This window comes from Ostrea edulis, chromosome 5 (assembly GCF_947568905.1).
Source record: "Ostrea edulis chromosome 5, xbOstEdul1.1, whole genome shotgun sequence".
Taxonomy (NCBI): Eukaryota; Metazoa; Mollusca; class Bivalvia; order Ostreida; family Ostreidae; genus Ostrea; species Ostrea edulis.
The window spans coordinates 41,861,602-41,882,627 of NC_079168.1; the positions used below are offsets into that span (position 1 = coordinate 41,861,602).

General features: G+C 35.1%; 2 protein-coding genes across 3 annotated transcripts in view; one reads left to right on the forward strand and one right to left on the reverse strand.

Moving 5' to 3' along the window:
• LOC125649087 (polypeptide N-acetylgalactosaminyltransferase 2-like) overlaps positions 1 to 18,041 on the reverse strand; it is a 37,834-nt gene extending 19,793 nt beyond the window's left edge. For both annotated transcript variants that reach the window (XM_048876313.2, XM_048876312.2), the window contains exons 1-2: positions 17,689 to 18,041; positions 4,616 to 4,920 (exon numbers count right to left, since the gene is read on the reverse strand). In XM_048876313.2, coding sequence (XP_048732270.1) covers positions 4,616 to 4,920; positions 17,689 to 17,781 — 398 coding nt within the window. In that variant the 5' untranslated portion in view covers positions 17,782 to 18,041. The remainder of the gene's footprint in view (positions 1 to 4,615; positions 4,921 to 17,688) is intronic.
• An 8-nt stretch (positions 18,042 to 18,049) lies between these two features.
• LOC125649088 (delta(14)-sterol reductase LBR-like) overlaps positions 18,050 to 21,026 on the forward strand; it is a 42,514-nt gene continuing 39,537 nt past the window's right edge. Inside the window, exons 1-3 of the mRNA XM_048876314.2 lie at positions 18,050 to 18,228; positions 19,336 to 19,457; positions 19,783 to 19,839. Coding sequence (XP_048732271.2) covers positions 18,181 to 18,228; positions 19,336 to 19,457; positions 19,783 to 19,839 — 227 coding nt within the window. The 5' untranslated portion in view covers positions 18,050 to 18,180. The remainder of the gene's footprint in view (positions 18,229 to 19,335; positions 19,458 to 19,782; positions 19,840 to 21,026) is intronic.

Sequence of the window (21,026 nt, forward strand, 5' to 3'; positions counted from 1 at the left end):
CAAATCCAGCATTCAGCAATAATTATTGTCATTGCTATAGAAGGCAAAAACAGGTGAAAATCATACATTAATTAACATAAGATGTCTCTATTTGTTTGTTACTTTCACCACGCTGTGTTGATGTTATAACTATGAAGTCCACTAATCTGTTTAAAGTATTTAGTCTGTAGTGCCCATGCCTGTGTAGGGAGCCCACCACAACAAATAATGTAACTGATGTTGTTTGCCTTGTTTGTCTTGGCAGCCATTCTGGACACTCAGTGATTCCCACACAGGTAATAATGATCACTGAATCAGACCTTTATAGAGGGGGTCCTTAACATTAGAAACTTATATCCTATAGTAAACAACATAAAAGTCATTTCGCTAACACTATCATCAATACATCACAGCATTGTGGGGACTCAGATATGTCACAGTGATACATTCAATGCAATATGAATACTTTACAATATGTATTAGAAGCAATATATATTGTATATTCTCTGTATCAATGAGTGAATTTAATAACAAGAGGCCCACAGGCCTTATCGGTCACCTGAATACTAGTGAAAAAGTATCACTACTTCCATGGGCTATGAAATCTAGAAAAAAATTCCTGTTCGGAATATCTAAGCTAAATTCTAGTGTTCAGCAACAGTATAAAACAAGATGTGTTCTTTTGAAAAACTTCACTGCCCTCAAAAGTGCATACACTGATGAAAGGCTTTAAATAATAGGTGTATTAACATTAAAACATCAAAATATATGACTAATTTGGACTCATCCTAAAGTCATAACCCTGGGTTGTGAAATTCACCATTTTTTGTACATCCTTTTCTGCTATAAGTATGCATTTAGATTTTATACAGTATCAGCAAACTTACAAATAAATACTACAGTATAATCTGTCTAAACCGGCTATGTGTGGTTCCAAAGAAATTGGCCGGTTTACACAGAGTCCGGAATGCAGAATGTTGACAGGAATGAGAGTTGCTTCCCTTGTATTCACTATTTATGCATACATGTGTAATGATTGCTAACGTTTTAATATATCACAAAAGAATTCAGAATGTAAAAATATAAATGTCAGTGTTTTATTGTCGTGCTCATTTGAAAAAGTTTCAATTTTTATTAAACAGTTTAAAATCTGGGAATTATTCATGCAATTTTCTGTTGGTAAATTGTCGATTTCGTCTACATCATCGCCGTTATCAAATGCTACATATGTACGTTTGTCAAGTTTGTGTTGTGTTCGTCGAAAATTTGTCTTTCCCAGCTTTCATTGTAAATGTATCGCTTTCAACTGTCTCAATTTGTGAAACGGAAACTGATGTAATGCCGAGTGATCAACCGGACATGCCGAGTTGTGCTAACTAACTGCATATCATCACTGTCTGACTCGCCGGAGAGCTCCAAGAAGTCCACGAGGGGATACCCTGCTTTTGGAAAACATAACGGGATTGTTGCTGATTTTGTTTCATTCCAAGAATGTATAGAATTCATCGATTAATTGAACTTTGTCTTTTAATGTCAGTTCTCGTCACTGTTGTTAGGGGGAGGGCGCCATTACCTCGTGCGTGGTGCCGTCATAATTGAAAAGTGCACCCCCCAAAAATCAGGTTTTATTTTAAACTCATCGTGACTCATCGCCAGTTGCACTCTTTTACTTACCTGTGGCTTCCCTTGAGACACCCTTTATGTACACCGCGTGTGATCGACCAAATACCGACAGGTTGGTCATCATGGGGTGGCTGGTTTAAATGTGATAATTAGAGCTAATTACGAGCAGTTGGGACCTTGTGTACACCGAATACAATTGACTGTAACGATGAGGGTGGTGTATCATCTAGCAGCCGGTTTAAACAGGATAATTAAAGTTAATTGATGCAGTTGGGACTGTGTAAGCCGGCCGATATACAGAATACGCAGTATCCAGAGTACGGTGAATTATTAATAAAGGATTTGTTAAAGAAATGTTAGGGACTATATTTTGTGGTCGGTATTGACAGAGCGCCGGAGTACTCAGAGGCCGGTTTAGACAAATTATACTGTATATACTAAGTTTGGCCCCACCCTGGGGTCAATACCCTTACTCACCAGGGGAAAATCAAATTTACAAGTTTGGTAAAAGATTACCTGCTCTATCCATTTAGTTTCAATTTAGTATCAAAAGCACTAAAGAAAATGTTATTTAAGTGTTTTACACATAAACACTATATAACAAGTTTGGCCCCACCCTGGGGTCAGAACCCCTACCCCGGGATCATGAAATTTACAACTGTGGTAGAGGCCTTCCTGCTCTACATCACTATCCATTTAGTTTTTCATACATGTGTGTGGTTCTTGAGAAGAAGATTTTTGAAAATTGGTCATTTTTGGACAGTTTTTGCCCTGCCCCTAAGGCCCAAGGGGTGGAATCCTGAAATTTACAATTTATGTTCCCTTTGTTCCAAATATGTTTCATACCAAATTTGAAAAGAATTGGAATGATAGTTATCAAGAAAAAGTTAAAAATGTCTATTGTTCACACATTTAATAATGACCATTTTGGCCCCACCCTGATACCAAAACCCCTACCCCTGGATCAATCAAATTTACAATTTTGGTAACGGACTACCTGTTCTTTCTAAATATCTATTTACTTTCAATTTAGTATCAATAGCACTAAAGAAGATGTCAATTAAGTGTTTTACACATAAACACTATATAACAAGTATGGCCTCGCCCTGGGGTCAGAACCCCTACCCCGGAGATCATGAAATTTACAATTTCGGTAGAGGCCTTCCTGCTCTACATCACTATGCATTTGGTTTTTTCTTACATGTGTGTAGTTATTGAGAAGAAGATTTTTGAAAATTGGGCAGTTTTTGTACCACCCCTAGAGCCCCAGGGGTGCAGGAGTCCTGAAATTTACATCACTATGTATTTAGTTTTTCTTACATGTGTGTGATTCTTGAGAAGAAGATTTTTGAAAATTGGGCAGTTTTTGTACCACCCCTAGAGCCCCAGGGGTGCAGGAGTCCTGAAATTTACATCACTATGTATTTAGTTTTTCTTACATGTGTGTGGTTCTTGAGAAGAAGATTTTTGAAAATTGGTCAATTTTGGGCAGTTTTTGCCCCGCCCCTAGGGCCCCAGGGGTGCTGGAGTCCTGAAATTTACAATTTATGTCCCCCTTGTCCCAATGATACTTCATACCAAATTTGAAAAGAATTGGACTGGTAGTTATTAAGAAGAAGTTGAAAATGTTCAATTGTTAACACACGACCGACGACAACCAATTGCAATAGGTCACCTGAGTTTACTCAGGTGACCTAAAAACTGCTGGTATAGTAATCTGAATTTTTCAGTTAAAGCATGATAAAACAATGGATATCTGCTGAAGGAAGTAAAAAAAAAAATACAAAGTCCACAAATTCTAACATTTACTGTTTATGAGGCGTTCAGTAGACTTGCATACACAACAAAGAATGGGATCTGAATTTTTGCTGCGTTAATTAAGGTACCTAGTGTATAATCATCAATAAGTTTTACAGCTTTTAGACTAATCCCATATCAATGAATTAGTTCTAAAAATAGATTGGTGAATTTGTCTAGATTGGCTCAAATTGGAGAAGTTGATCACAAGATCAATGAGCATGTTAATATTTTCTAAAATGAAAGAACAAATATCATATATTAGATTTCTCCTTCTTCACAACATTGTTGGTTTTCAGAAATCGAGTATGTGTATTGATTTTTCTTAAAATCAGATATTTCCCGCTTGAATCTGCGTTTATTTTCAGAAAATATTATTACTGATACTTCTAAAAACTCTCCTAAATCATTTTCCATGATAATTCCACTCGATACCAGAGTTTCTTTTATAAAGGTTTTCCATTATGCATGTACACAGGTCAATATCATATTGAAATTTTACTTAGATTTTATTGAAACTAGAAATAATTATTTATATCAAGCTTATAGACACATCACAATATATCAACCTGATATGCTGAGATTTGATGTTCTAGACACCCAGTCCTAAAGAGTGATGGGGTGCATCAGTCTGACCACTTAATTCTAGTCAGAAGCAGGATTGCATTGTGGTGTGATAACATACTCCAAAGAGGAACATTGAACTTGACATCCCTACCAAACAGTTTATGCCAATATACCATGCTATCTGACACCCAGAATTTACACACTAAGTACATTTGCCACAAACAAATGACATGACTAACACATGCAATGGTATGTCAATCTGATATCATTACTGTATAGTTTTGTCAAGGGCAATCACTCTTTGTGCAAAGCAATGGTGTTCTATACTTTTAAAAATAGTCAAGTAAACATGACTGAGGTACAAGTCCATGACAAACAATTTCGTTGTGCAAGAGTCATGGCAAATGATATCTTCAATATTCCAGTCTAATGACGCCATTAGTGTAGACATTTGACATGAGGTTCAACAAAACCCCATGCATACTTTCAACAGATGTTCCCTCATTGGCATTCTACAATACATATTCCAGCAACTCCTTTTCTGTAAGTGTTGGGGTCATTTAAGAATTACATGCACTTTTGATCTACAGGATGGTCAACTTTGCACTTTTGACCTACAGGATGGTCAACTTTGTGGCTCTATACTTACTGGGCATTCCTGGTGTCCGGTACATGCCGATTACTCTTGGTGTTGTCACTGGCAAGCTGGTTGAACTTGTTTCGGTTGTAACAGTCCTGCCCTGGACTGCAGCGTTTCTTGTCTATGTAACTTTTCTCATCAAACTCCTCCCAGGGAATGTCGCCCGCCTCCTCATCGACCACCACCTCCTTCACTTCCTGTTGCTGTGATTTCTGTTTTCGGACTAGCTTGGGGATTTCCTGGTGTTCATCTGCTACTGGATCAATTTGTTGTACTGCATTGCCATAGTGATTGAGAGACCCATCATTATTTACCTGTTGAAAATAATGTTGCAATATGAGGGCAGTCTCTGAGAAAGATGTTTAAGTCTATTTAAATGGCTTAAGTTTTTTTGTAACTCTGAAACTAATTGAGCATGCATTATGAATCTGAATCCATCCTTTGCTGTGGAATAGAAAAAGCTACAATAGATATCCTTATGTTTTCAGCGTTAAAAAAATTGTTAAAATTGACATATACAATCTTATGCAGGAATTTCTCCAATTTATGACTTTTCTACAATTAAAGGGGGAATATTCATTTTTTTGTCAAAAGGGGAAAGATATCCTTTACCAGTAGTAAAAAGAACCTGAATAAATCCCCAATACACAAATCAATAGATGATAAAAAGTAGATATACACCTCACAAGGTATAGATGTAAAAGAGAAGTCCCATGAGTCACAATGCTCACCTGAATAGCCTGTCTCTCATAATTTGAAATATGAATCTTAAAAACTTGGGACACCTTGCCTCAAACTTCTGTAAGTCCATAAACATGTATTTAAGTGGACTATTAGGACACCTTGTCTAAAACTTCCATGAAGTCCATCAAAAAGTGGACTAGAAGGGACACCTTGCCTTAAACTTCTATGAAATCCATATCCCTTTATTTGCATAAACTACCTCCTTTCACCGAAGGAATTGTTGTGGCCAGAGTTTCCTTGAATATCCAGGCCTGATGGTTCTGCCCATATGATCAGCTTTAATTCCAGGCCAGAGAAAAACCACAGAGAAGCAGAAATAGCCATTTTTCAAATGTACTGGTAATTAAATTGAATTGATTGGAATAAATTCTAGTCTAACACATCTAAATTACAGTCCAATTTTATTTCAACTGACTTTAATCTGGAATTCAACATGAAAAATTTCAACCACATACATTGTATATTTTAAAAAACTAATTTTGCAAATCTGACAAATATATATGGACTTGTGTAATTGATACCAGTCCTTTACAACTGCTGATGGAACAGGTTGGGCACCTGTTGACCTTTGAGTTTCATTCAAAAGTTTTAGATTATATCATACTCAGTGTTGCATAAAGAAACAACGGACCCTCAAGACACAAGTTTTGACATGAAATTTAGACCACTGACTTTTAAAAATAAATAAGACTGATGGATATTACAGACGGAGGTGAGTATATGTGATTCATATTTCATTATACAATTTAGTCACAGTGATGGCATAGTGCTGTGAGAAAGATTAAATAAAAGCATTCCAAGGAATACATCTGTAGACTTTGAGTGGCTACAGACAGACAGACAGACTGTCTACCAAACTCTATTATAGGTGATAGTTCACTTTCATTGCAACATTTTGTTGGCCAAAGCATTGAGTTCTGCCATGCCGTTTTCCATGAACTGTGAACGTACCACTTTAGGATTAAGGTGTCAGGAGCTCGAGTGCATACAATACAAAAGGAAAATGTCATTATCAAAAAGCATTATGTATAAATTGTCAGTGATCTTCTCTGCTCTTCACCATTACTGAACATAATAATTTTCAATGTATTGATTCTCTTGATGCACAATTACAAAAATAGATCAATAGTTCACTCTGTTTCAATTGTACCACTCAAAGTTATACTTTTCCAACACATAAAAACATATGAGCCAATTTATTTTTAGAAATCTGTGGTCCATGAACCTCAAATCTTGCCAGTACAAGGTCACATGACTGACAACCAGTGCCCGTCTGCTCTCTGCAATAGTCTTCTGCTCATGACACTGGCTATGGAGGCCATGAAGGCCCGACAGGTTTATGATCAATTATACCAAAATTCCACACAGCTAATATTCATCCTCACTTAACCTGTTAATTCCAGTGACCGTCACTGAATATTCACACTGGGTCACTAAAAAACAAGATATGATTCTACATTAGACATATACTTCATTTCTTTCATCAAATAATCCATTTAGAGCCCGTGGGACTTAGTGAACAAAAAAGACATAAATTTTCCTGCTAATTAAAAGAAATTTGACACAACTGCAAATGAATTATGGCCAATGTTAACAATGGATAATATGTAAAACAACAAAATCAGGATATCAGAAGGCTATTGATTAACTTAATTGTACTTTTCCTAGAAAAAGAATTTAAAATATCTTTTCAAAAAACTTTAAACTTCAGTAAAAAAAAAAAGTCACACACAATGTAGACATGTACTACTTTAACTAAAAAATATTCTGATCATGCTGGTGATTTTTTTTTTCTGTTCACCTACATTAAATATCTAATGCAATGCAAGATCAAAAATGTCCAAGCATTAAGGACATGCATGCATGTGATCATGTTCTGATGAACAGGACTGGTGACATTGGGTTTGAAAATATAGCGGATCCGATGACGAGACCGACACCCACCTCACTTTTTTCTTCCTTTCTATTATTTATTTTGCCCCTGCATCTGTACGAATATAATTTCATCTCCCCTTTTCTTGTGTTTAACTTGTATCAATTTCCAGAATACAACTTTTAATATGGTATACTGCAGAAATTAGTAGTGTGCTTTGGTGTTCACAGGTGCATGCTTATCTTTCTGCATCCTTGACATTTCATTGACAGTCAAGAACTTCATGGATTGACTGAAATCCCATTGTTTTTGTAATATGGTCAACTACAATATTGCATAAATGATAAATTGCCACTTAATCTTTCTGGTGTTTGTAATCAAATTACAAAATGCCATATACATGCAACAGGTATTTCCTGCAGTTGTCCATTTTTTGCAGATATGAAAAAATCCACAAATATCACATATTGGTATAATGCAATCGCATAAATTGAAAATGTAGATTATAATTTGACACCTTTTAGGGGTCGCAAAAATTTCCACCCTCAAAATACCATTATACAGTATTACTGCATTGTACTTTTAAAAATTGTGATGAAATCCATGATCTGCCAGAAAAGTTATCTGGACATTCCATGAGAAATCACATATTTGAGCACTCTTCTGAATTACAGACAATAATTTTAATTGTGACAGCTGGCTGAAGTAAAATTCTACTGAAAATCAAATTATTTGTTCAACTGCTTCTCAAAATATAGATGCATTTTTTTAATGTTTATCTAACTTTAATAAAGTATTAACAAAATGTACCAAAACTACAGTATATATAGTGAAGTTTCACTTAATCTTAAATGTACTTTATAAATTTTCACACACAATGCTTTAATTAACATGCCATACTAAAATATACATCCCTGGGAAATCCTGTGAGTGGATATGAACTGTAAGCGTTGTGCTAGAGCATAGAGAAATCCAGTACTACTATAATAATCTTTTGAAATTCACTGATGTATATCCAGTATGTGCTGAAGGCTTAAATTGATAATTTGAAATTTAAACATAATTTTACCCCAGCTCGGCCTTTGGATAAATGTATTTCTGTGGTACAATTGTTAATAGAGAAATATTCCCAACACAATGACAGACACAGGCGCTAATGGATCACCCTGATGCTGTGGGGAGGTAATTAGAACCTGTCGATGGAGGTACATGATCTTTCTGTGAACAGGTAATCCTTTGTCATGGATGGGACTGTCACACTCAACAAATGAACAAGCCTGAGAAAGTAGTTAGCCTGCAATCACAGCACTAGTTTTGAAGATGTAAAGATGATTTTTGAATAACAGGTTCAAACTCCTTGTGTGTATGGTTATAATAAGATTAGAGTTAGCAAACATCATATGTACAGTGTACATGCATTTCTGAATTTATAAACAGAACCTAAAATAAAATGTACACATTATGCCGTAACTCACTGGGACAATAGTTTAGTTCTGACTTGGGGAGTGTTGGCACAAAAGGCAAGGGGTTTTTAGACCACTGAAGGTCCCCTAGCTGTCAGCGAGTTCAGGCCGGAGTGGGGATCCAACCCCACCCCCACCCCCCAAAAAATTTGCAATATAAACATTCTGAGAGGAGGTAAATAATTTTGAATTTGAAATTCCTGGAAGTTAATTACAACTATCTAATTCACTTCATTTATTGACATCAGCATACAGTTGGCATACAGTTAAGATTATGCTAAATGACAAACAAAAGAAAACTTATTATGCAGTATACTGAAGAAGAAGAAATCCCAGGTCTTTTACTACTTATTGACTTTGAGAAAGCCTTTGATACCCTCTCATGGAATTTTATACAAAAGACCTTAACTTATTTTAAGTTTGGACCTGATATTCATGAATGGGTGAAATTATTCTATCATAACATCATATCTACTATTAACCAAGGTGGCAATCTCTCGGCATCTTTCAACATTCAAAGAGGATGTAGACAAGGTGATCCTTTATCACCTTATATTTTTCTTCTTTGCGCAGAAATTTTAGCTATACAAATAAGAGAAAATAAAAGTATTAAAGGTATAACTATAAATAACAATGAAAAGAAAATTTCACAACTAGCCGATGATACATCAATTATACTTGATGGTAGCAAGGAAGTTTGTTTTGAACATAAGACCAATCTTCAAATATCAATAACAAAAAATAATTTTATTTTTGGATTTTTGGATGAAAAGAAAACTATACAAAATAATCTTGTTCTTTGGCTGAAATATTATATCTATACTATGAGGTGTAAAGGGAAGACACTGAATGTAAATGTTGCGATATCGCTAATGAACACATTTTATGAAACTCAAAGACATATTGCATATAAAAATGGTGAAAAAGATTTGTTTGACACCTGCTGGAACCGCTGGAATCAATTATTTCATTGAGTGTTTGTTTGCTGTTGTTGTTTATTTTTTTTGTTTTTTGTTTGAAAATTATCTTTTTTATAAATTTCAATATATATGTACCCTTTTAAAATATATTAAATAATGACTGAACTCATCTCTCTCTCTCTCTCTCTCTCTCTCTCTCTCTCTCTCTCAGAAAATAATATATACATATACCTTTGATAGTTCTTCTAAACATTTTGTACAAGTTTCTTTGCAGAATGTATGTATATATATACTGTGTGTATGTTTAAAAAAAAAATATATATATAAAAAAAAAAAAGATTATGCTAAATGACAAACAAAAGAAAACTTAATTTTACAAAAACTTAGTAATATTAATATATTTAAGACCAAGATTTCCTTTTCTGCGCGTAAAGCATTTGTTTAATAGTTACACAAACGTCTCTTGCACTACTGTAATTACATGGATTGACAATTTCTTTAATGGGATTAATAACACAGTATAATGCTTCATTAAAAATATCATAAAGTTTAAACTGAAGATTGTCAAATGAAATTACAGTGGTATTCCTCTATTACACATCTTATAAGTATTGTATCCATCATACCGTGGATTAAATTAAGCCAGCGCATGTAAAAACTTTTTTGGTGAACATGGGCATGATAAAGCAAGTGAATTTCATTACAGACTATTCAATAACGTGTTTTCCAACCTGTAAAGACTTGAGGAATAATTTCTGTTCCAAAAATATGGAAAGTTGTAAAGAATATGATACAATGATGGAGAATAGGTACAAGTAATTAGGAAATTTTAAGTTTGTGGAATTATGTTCAGGAAATCATATCTTGTTGGAAAATCTTCTGTGCATGGACATGAGCCTATTAAGTGCTTTATGATAGCTACACCACTGGTAAACGGACCATAAATTCCTATATACCTTATGTGCTGTTTGTCAAAAAGTGCTTGAGGAATTGTCTGCAATTATAACAAACCTTTGCTACTGAGTTATGTATTGGTTTAGATCAGCTTAATGGATAATACATGTATGCAAAAAATTCACTGATAATCAAAGGCCTAAAGGTTCACTAAAAGTCTAATCTGGTCAGAATTCTAAAATTAGTGTACTTAAATAACAGCAAGAGAATGTTCAGCTCTTTTCTTTCAACTAAAGGTGTCACCAAAATCTGGTCTAAATAATTTGGACTGTATGCATCAACCATCATTAAATTGAAATCTGGTACAATATCTATATCTTAAATGTTGTTAAAGCCTGCATGACAGAATTCAGCACCTGCCCATCATTTCTATTCAGAAAACTGCCTGTTTTGCAACATGTGCAAGAAGTTATTTATAAATATCACTATGAATTAGGAATCAATTTGGTTGAAAATATATTTTCATTTTCTAAATTCTTTTTCTGACTATTTCAAAATTAAAATTCATTGAATTTCATAGAAATCAAAGAACGTTTAAATTTCTGGGCCAGCATTAGGTGTTGTCAAACCTAGTAATCTCCGTCTTAACATTGACCTCAAGCATCATGGTAGACACCTTGTGCACATGATGCTGGTATTTTCTGCCGAAGCTTGTAATCGGGTCTGTTGCACTTTTTCATGTGAACAGCTTCTCATACAACATATATAGAGAGCTAATATCTGATGGCAACAGCACACCTGATAAAATGTCACCATCGTCAAGCTAGATCAACAGGCGACTGTGTCATGTCTGGAGAAGGAAAAATCCTACTATCACTCATACATTAACGCATCTTACATGTCTATAAATGTTTCAATTGTAACTTTATCTGTACATGTATATAAAAAAAAATTGTGAGGCAGGTGGTAGACAGAGAGGCCAAAAGTGTGACCACAAATGGTCAGCGAAAATAAAGAACTCCCCACACAAAGTGTCAGTGTTTTAAAGCACACTACAAATAGAGTTACTACATATACATGTATATAAATCACTCCTTGGTCATGAAGACTAATAAGTGGTGGTGCTTATCCTCAGTTTCCATCGATTATTGTGTCACCATTAAATCAGCGTGATACTTAAGGATTACTGTGTTATCTGTCAACATTAGAACTTTTAGACGGTGAGAAGAAGGGAATTACTATTTCACATGTAGATTCTCTGCTGTTACTGACACCATGAGCTTGGCCTACATTTTAATCCTCAATATAGTACAATCTATAGTTATTATAGCTAGATATTCAAAATACAAATTAAACCATTTTTAGTCAATATATTCATTACATCTTACTTGCAAGGGAAACCTTCAGACCTTATAAAAGTTTGATATTCACTGTTGCAAGACCTAAAGACTCCATAAAGACTCCACGACCCACTAGTGACTTTGATTTCCTTGCAATGATGGCCATTTCCTCATGAATGTACTGTAGTTGTGAACAATGTAAATACTGTATGAATCTTGATAAATATAGTATCTATATGTCTATTTTAATGACTGAGAATTCGGACAGAAATGAAAGTAAACTGTACTATGCATATACATGAAAAATAAATAAATTTCCTTTTTGAGAATACATGCAGTTATGAATTGTAATGCTTCATGATGTCATTCTTTTCATGAAGTGCAGAGTAACACACTTCATAAAGTATGCCAGCAGAAAGCATTGCAATTTATATATATTTTCAAAAATAAAATTTATTTATCAAATATTGCCTACATCTGTGAGAGATATAATAATCTAGAGGACATCATGTATTTCTAGCTACACAACCTTTACATATTTCTGACCTTGTAACCTTGACCTCTGTCACTGACTTATTGTGTATTGTGTACCAATATCCTTCATCTTACAACTGCAGACCACACACGCTTTCCCTCAGATGAATCAACTCTACATAGTGAATGAGACTCATTAATGTCTGGTGACTGTATAAGGACTACATGCATGGCCACCAAGGTCGAGGTGTAAACCTGGCAAGGCAATGGCTAGAGCATATCTTCAGGGTGCCACCCAGCTCCCTGACCAAAACTGTTCTGCTTTTAAAAGACCTAGGGGAAGGGTCAAAAGAAAATGTATGGAAGAAACATCAAGAAAGATTTCCAATGCATAGAATGGCCTCCAACAGGACTTAATGGGGATCCTTGTTCCTGCCTGAAGCACCAGACAGAAAGGGAGAAGGGGGGGGGGGGGAGGGGAGAAGAGGTTACTAGTAAGTGAGTGAGTGAATTAGGTGTGACAGGTTAACTAAACAACAGTAACTTTTGAATGCTCAGTATTATTACATTTTCCATGATTAGAGTATCAGGATAGGTACCATTTCACAGTTAGCAAATCAACTGGTGGATTCAGTGACTCAGATCATTGTGCTTTCCTCATATATATAAAATCACCTTCTTCATTGAAATATATGAACAATCACAAAACACATCCCTACTGCATGCATTTTATACACTTTCCAATGTTGTAATACAGGCTTTAGCATCATCATTTTCAACAGTTAAGCTTCTCTTTTACTTGATTAAACTCCTCAAACATTGGATGAGCTTCATGAAAAGGTCCATCTCGAGTCTATATTGCTCATTCGATGGAGTCACCTTATATTGCTCTTATAGAGACAAATCACATAACCCTGCAAACCCTTAAGCATATCATTGAACAAACTTGAATCTTTACTTTATATTATTTCTTCACTTTATAGTTTTCAAGATTTCTTCACTTTGTCATGTAAATATAGTTTTCCTTTTCTTCTAGACTTGTACTTCTCTTAACTTTATGTATAAGGTTTACTTTTTTTTCACTTTATATAAATTACATTTTTTTTTCCATTTCATATAATCTTACATTTCACTTTTTTTTACTTCATAAAGTTTTTCGGTTTTCTTCACTGAATGCAGTTTTCTAAATTTCCAGTTTACTTTAAATAGTTTTTCGAACTGAATCTTCAATTTAAAAATAGTTTTTCGGTTTACTCTTTGCTTTAACTTGAACATGTTCTAGTCATTATCAAATAAATAGTTGTGAATACATTATTTAAGAGATAAAATGTAAATGATCTGAGAAATATTCTACATTTTCCCCCTATCCATTGTAGATTTTTTTAAATCTTTACTTTTGATGGATTAAGGGTAATGTTGGCAAGATTTATTCATATCATTTGAAGCATTCTGAGAAAAAGCGAAAACACCACCAAATGACAAGTACATATACTGTTCTTCACACATATTTAATGGTATATTCTCTTATACAAGTTTATTCATATCTCTGAATCACAATATTTTCACACTGCCAATTTAGCTGATGTTTCTCAGTATTAGGTTCACTTAGTGCACAAAATAGCCCTGTATATATTTAAAAAATAAAGATCTCGTTTCCGTGTATGTTGCAGGATAACCTCCGAGGTTGAGAAATGTTATTTTGAAAGAACATTTCGAGACTAAGGAGGTTATCCTGCATCATCCACAAAAACAAGAACTTTATTTCTATTCTACTAGGCTTAGAAATATACGGCTGATCGTTTACCTATACAACTATGAATTAGGTCACCGTGACGTCATGGCAGTTTCCGAAACAGACTAGGCCTACATGTTTTTCAATGATGAAAAAAATATTTCAAGTATTTAGTTTGAAGATTGACAGATTATATCAACACAGTCCAAGAAAACTACACTTACGTGGAAGAGGGTTAACTTGTCTGTGCATTGACATGTTTACATGTGAATCGATCTCTGAATGCAGACTAGTGATTTATACTGAATGACAAATGGTCTTCAGTCATTTATAAATTTGTTTGCAACATATATCATGTATATTGATTAAATTTTATGATTTTGAAATTGAATTATTATAGTTATTGACTTTATTGTTGTATTTGCAAAATACGAAGTGCAAGAGAGATGTGTATCAATTTTCTCAAAATCAGTTATTATGTACATGAAGGTATATATCACAGAACAATGACCGCAGCATTCCCCTGATTTTTGCATTATAACTGTGGTAGAAATATGGATATATATATATGTACACAAAGTAGTGACTTCATAGATCAAATTCATCAACTACAGGTGTATAAAGCATTCTTCAGTGAAGAATTTGTAGACTTAACAGTTTGTATTGTGTGTAACTTAATGGGAAAATGCTGTATTTTGACATATGTTACAAAGAATTTGAATATGAGCACAGCCTCAATACAAAATATAATTCATAGGCACATCAAAGTTTCAAAAACAGATCTATCAATATTCAAATATGAAAATCAGATCTTATATTGTGATCTTCATGTACACATAATTCGAAAAATAGCTTTTAATTTTTAGGGTTTTTTTTGTTTTTGTCTCCTTTGCAAGAAATTTAACAGAATGGTTAAAAATCATGTACTTTGTAACATCATAATGTACTAACTATTGTAAAAATCAAAATAACAAAATTTACTCTTAGAACATAAGTCAATCTAATCCTTGTGTAGGATATACTTGAGAGGATCAAAGGATCTAATTTGAATAAGATTAAGCTTAAGTCAAGATGTAATTTCTTAATACAGTAAAATCTTGTTATCTCAAACTCGATGGGACCAAGAAAAAACTTTGGGATATCCGAAGATTCAAGATATCGAGGGTAAAATACTTAGTAAAGAGTACCTGCTTTGGACTTCTGAATCACTTCGACATATTCATGGTATTCGAGATATTGGTGTATGAGAAAATGAAGTTCAACTGTAATTCAAATCCAGAAAAGTGCAAATCACAATAACTTTCAAAATTTTGAAAACACAACGGGCCACATTATTAAACTTTGACCTTTTCGATATCATGCACATGTTCCAGCAAATAAACCTGTCTGACCGCCGCGGTGGCCGAGAGGTTAGAGCGTTAGCCCTGCATGCGGAAGGCCGGGGTTCGAATCCCGCCCGCGACAGACCTAAGTTGTTAAAACAGGTAGTGACAGTTCCATCGCCAAACGCTCGGTATCAGGTGTGAATGTCACGGGTCTTCAGAGATGACCTTAAAAACGGATAACCCGTGTCACAGTAGGTGTGGCACGCTAAAGAACCCTCACTGCTCAATGGCCGTAAGCGCCGAGCATAAGCCTAAATTTGAAGCCCTTCACCGGTCTTGGTGACGTCTCAATATGAGTGAAAAATTCTCGAACGAGACGTTAAGCAGAATACAATCAATCAATCATAAACCTGTTTTATTTGTCCTTGGGACTTACGAACTCTATACCAGCTACCTCAGACGCCACACCATGATTCTTTTTCTGACTGATTTTTGTTTGTACACCTACAATAAGTCACCATGCACCTAAGTGGTACTTTTTAAAATATAATCAGTGCTTCTAGAACACATAGTGATATTGGGTTAAAATCTGAAGTACATTTTGAAATCAGAAGATGAATGAATAGTTGAAAGTAGATTCTGTCATTAACTAGTCCTGCTAGGTCAGTTGCTAGTCCAGCTGCCAGAGGTAGTTGGCTAAGTCGCAAAGTGACAGGGGGTGGGGGCAGTGCAGGATGGGGGTTTCCCCCAAATGGGGGGGGGGGGGGGGGGAGGGGCTATCAAGGAAAATTTTCAAAGTCTAAAAGCATACCTCTACATTTCTATTGCAAAATGACCTTCTACTAAACTCATTTTAGCCTCTGATTTTACCAATTCATCTATCAAACCACAACATTTTGGGTGTAGATTGTATGCTTGAATTGCAGTGCTACATTATTTTTCTAAAGGCAAAATTGATGCAGTTGCGTTCAAGATCAGACATTAGTCCATTCCATTGGGTTTTTAATTTTTCAGTAGTCCACCGGACAACTTGTAACTGATGTTCTGATAGTCCGGGGCAAAATTTACTAGCCTCGGGCTACCGGACTAGCATTAGTGTCGAACTCTGATTCCTCTCCCAGATATATAATGAGGCCCTCCCTGGCAGACATTTTTGCTTGACAGTTCCAGGTGCTGGAAAAGGAGGTTGAAATACCAAATGTATGATATATAGCAGACCAGATTTGGATTGATCCCATGGCCCCATAATTATACTGTGCTTAAATACTGATTGATACCGATCATCAGTGTTCAAATTGATCTGACCACTATACATGTTAAGTAATTTAAATCAATGAATAAATCAGTTAAAATTACAAATTAAGTTATAGATAATATCTTCATTCTGAGTCAGTTGAAAAAATTGACTAAATGTATTTTAGTCAACTTGCTCATTTAGTATATCTACTACGTTGACATGTAGATAAATTCATCTCTCTGTTGTAATTAATTCAGGACACAGTCTTCAGACCTGACATACATAGAAAGACTGAATGACCACTGACCAGTCAGCTAGCAGTGACCAGCATGATCCATTTGTGGTCAGAAAGTTATACTGGCAATACAAACTTTGACAGACTGACAACCACCATAGAACACTGCATAATAAAGCGCTAAAAATTGGGCTTCATTCCTCTATCACTTAAATTACATATCACACCAAAGACTCCACTGCACTAATTTACCTGCCATTTAATCAGGTCTTACTTAAGTAACAATACATCTTAGTATTTATCTTCCTACAGACAAGAGGGATATATTTTTAACTATTTTTATTAGTGTACTCTGTCAATTGTGAGCATTGATGATGAATGAAGATGAAATACCAATCTATTAGAGAATGTTTCCTCAAGCTCGTAAATTGTACACAAGTTATCAATGAATGTATTCAAATAGAATGTAGATACAATGGGAAATGTAGAATGTTAATTTTCCTAAACATCAATAAAACTTTAAAGACTATACCTTTGACACCTTGTATCGGACTAGGCAATCACTTTAATAATAGTTCTACCACTTAGATTTTGCAATAGGCCGAAATTCTTGCTTTTGGCCATACTCTACGATTAAACAGTGGTTTTAATTTTTTTTTTCTTTTAAAGATAAGCATATCATGATTTGGGATTTATGAAACGACAATTTAGCAGTTTGGTGTTCTCACTGATAATCAGTCTGGAAAAGGCACTGGGTTCCGTGGGAGCCCCAACAGGTGTCCAAGTCCCGATATGACGTGGACAAACCACACTCCCACACAGACAGGGCCTCAGGGGGTTCTTACCTTGTCCCCAGGGGTCCGATACACGTACATAATCAGCAGCACCGCCCAGACCAGCCCAAAAAACAGCACCCACCGACACTTTCTCCGCGGCATGACACGGCTTGCTTGCTGTCTGTGGTCACATATCCTTTAATTTTAATCCATCGTACCCAAATTTGTCAACTGTAAAAAAAATAAAATACCGGTAACTAAGTTTCTGTGCCGCTGAAGTTCGCTGTTTCTACCTATACACGTGTTAACTATGGGAGGTGTGTGGTTACTCCAACACAACGACTGTTCTATACAGCTAACACGACAGTCTGTCAATCCTGTCTGTTATCATCCAAGGGAGTGGGTTCCCTTTGTGGAACTCTTCCGCGTACGGAGATAATAAAAGTATTTCATGAGAATAACACAAAATAATGAAAATTGCTGTCAAAAGCACATGATTACGATCATGTTTTGAAACATTTGTCAACTTTCGCCTGTTTGATATTCCCAGGCTGAAGGAAAATGTCCTGCTACGGATGTGGAGCTAGTTTTGGTCTTTTCTCTAAAGAGGTGACTTTTTATATATGAATTTGAAAATACTTAGCCTAACTAATTAATAGACGGTAAGACCATGCCCTAATCTCCTGTGTGCAATCTTAGGGGAATGGAATATACATGTATAGGCGTAGTCCTCTTCGTACATTTAAAGAGATAGGTATGATGTAATACAGTGTTGATGTTCTTAATCTTTGTGAAGTGCATAGGGCATGATGTTATAGACCCTCAAGAACACTCGCATAGAGTGTCAGATCTAGTTAGTACCGTTAGAGGCATATATAATGTTCAGAGACTAGCAACTTCCCCAGGTCTCTTATTATCTCGTGGTTACCTGTTTTTCGGTAAAAATGCATACCCTGACTTAAATTGTGTATATCATCTTACTAATGAAAGCCTTCCAAATTCTCTCGCTGAAAAACATTCAAGATCCAATATTTTCAGAAGATGTTAGAGTTCAAAGTAAAATGAAAGTGACGTTTCAAAAGGTGACACAGAACTCAAAATCGACGAGATTTTAGCAAATAGTTACGATTTGCCAACATTTCAGATTTTAAGTTCACCTGAGCTGAAAACTCAATTAAGTGAGCTTTTCTGATCACCTGTAAACTTTTTACATTTTTGACTTCTTCTCCAGAACCACTGGGTCAATTTTAACCAAACTTAGCAAAAAGCATCCTTGGGTTAATCGCTGTACCCTTATGGTTTACAGCATATAAAATCATCTCAATGTAGCAATTTAATACTTCAAAAGAACATTTTAGTACAATCTGTCTACAAAGTAAAATGTCTAACTTTGTTATAGTAGCAAAATACTGTGTACCTAGTACTAAAATACCTGGAACTAGTTGCACAAAAATTAGTTAAGTTTGACTGGCAGTTGACATCTAGTTATCACTATATAAGTGTAAGAATTAATGACAAGTTAACTGTCTGTTACAGTTAACTAACCTTCATGCAACTGGGTCCAGCACTCTGATGAACAACTGAAAATTCATCTCGGTGCATCCTTAAACATTTTTCACTAACTTAAAGTTAAATTTGATGGGACACTCTTAAGCCATCTGTATTTAAAAATTTCTTAACATATTTGTTGATGTATTGCAATTTCTTTTAATTTAGCATGGTTGTAAAAATTGTGGATTTGCTTTCTGCGGAAAATGTCTGACCAAGAAATACGCAATCCCGAAGCTTAACAATGAGAAGCACAAAGTCTGTAATAAATGTTACAACATTTTAACAGGGTGAGAAGCACAAAGTATGTAACAATTGATACATCTTAACAGAGTAAGATATTAACAACAAGAAACACAAATGCAAAATCTAACCGAGTAAAATATTAACAACAAGAAACACAAATGTAACAGGATGAGATCTGTATCTGTTCTATAAAAAGGAACAATCTATGGATTATTTTATTCAAATCAGTATCGTGAAAGAAATACAAAGACTTCATAAATGTTAACATAAAGCTTTGAGTCACTCCTTTAGTGTAATAAAATGTGTTGGACAAGCTTTACATTTTTAAAGCTTTACATCTTTTACTTATTATAAAAATTTTTTTCATAGGAAAATAAATCCTGAAGAGAAAAAGAGAGATCGTTCTCCACCTGAAGCCTATAAAAAGTAAGTTTTGTTAGTGGTGCTGATGTTTAAGTTCTTGTGACTTCAGTTGGACAATGTTCACATACACCTGTCCCTTCCCTTCCTTTAAAAGTTCAAAGCTGTTTACAGCAACAAAGCATAAGTGGTTGTATAATACTGTGTGTGCTATTTTCAGCAACGAAAAGTATGCAGACATATAATATCGTGTTTGTTATTTACAGAAATAAATCGTAAGTGGCTGTAAAATATCATGTGTATCTGATCAAAGAAATTAAGTATTACAACATAAATGGAATCTTAAGAAATGGATTGTTAAAATGTGGGAAATATAAAAGATAGCAATAGGATATGTTTACTTTCTTCTGCAGAAAAGACAAGAATAAATCTGCATTCTGAGTTTGGATATATGAAATATTTGTGTTTTATCTCAGGTGTTGACTAAAGGGAGGTAACAATTCTTCTGGTTCACGTAACACAATGCAATGTATAACATTTACTTCCCCTGCCATTATTATGATTGCATTTCCTGGATCATGAAAAAGTTCTATGGTAAATCCTGTCAAAGAGACTTCTCATGATTGCATTATCAACTTCAGTCATTTTAAACTATCAATCATCATGTATGCATGCACCAATCTGTTGCTTAAAGTAACAAATGAACAGTTTTTACTGCAGAGGTCAATAGTAAGTGTACATGAGTCAAATCTATTTATCAAAAAAACCACATTGTATCTTGATTGCCATATCCACAAACTGCCACTTTTTGTCAGGAACAATCTTCCTACTTTGAAATTATCTTCAAAAATTTTCTATTCTATCTGGTATTCTCCTGACGAAGGGTCTGTTACAGGGTTTCTCAGAAACTGAGTCCTCCACCAACTACTGTAGTCTTATATACCGGTGATGCAGGGTCTGTTACAGGGTGTCTCAGAAACTGAGTCCTCCACCAACTACTGTAGTCTTATATACCGGTGATGCAGGGTCTGTTACAGGGTGTCTCAGAAACTGAGTCCTCCACCAACTACTGTAGTCTTGTATACCGGTGATGCAGGGTCTGTTACAGGGTGTCTCAGAAACTGAGTCCTCCACCAACTACTGTAGTCTTATATACCGGTGATGCAGGGTCTGTTACAGGGTGTCTCAGAAACTGAGTCCTCCACCAACTACTGTAGTCTTGTATACCGGTGATGCAGGGTCTGTTACAGGGT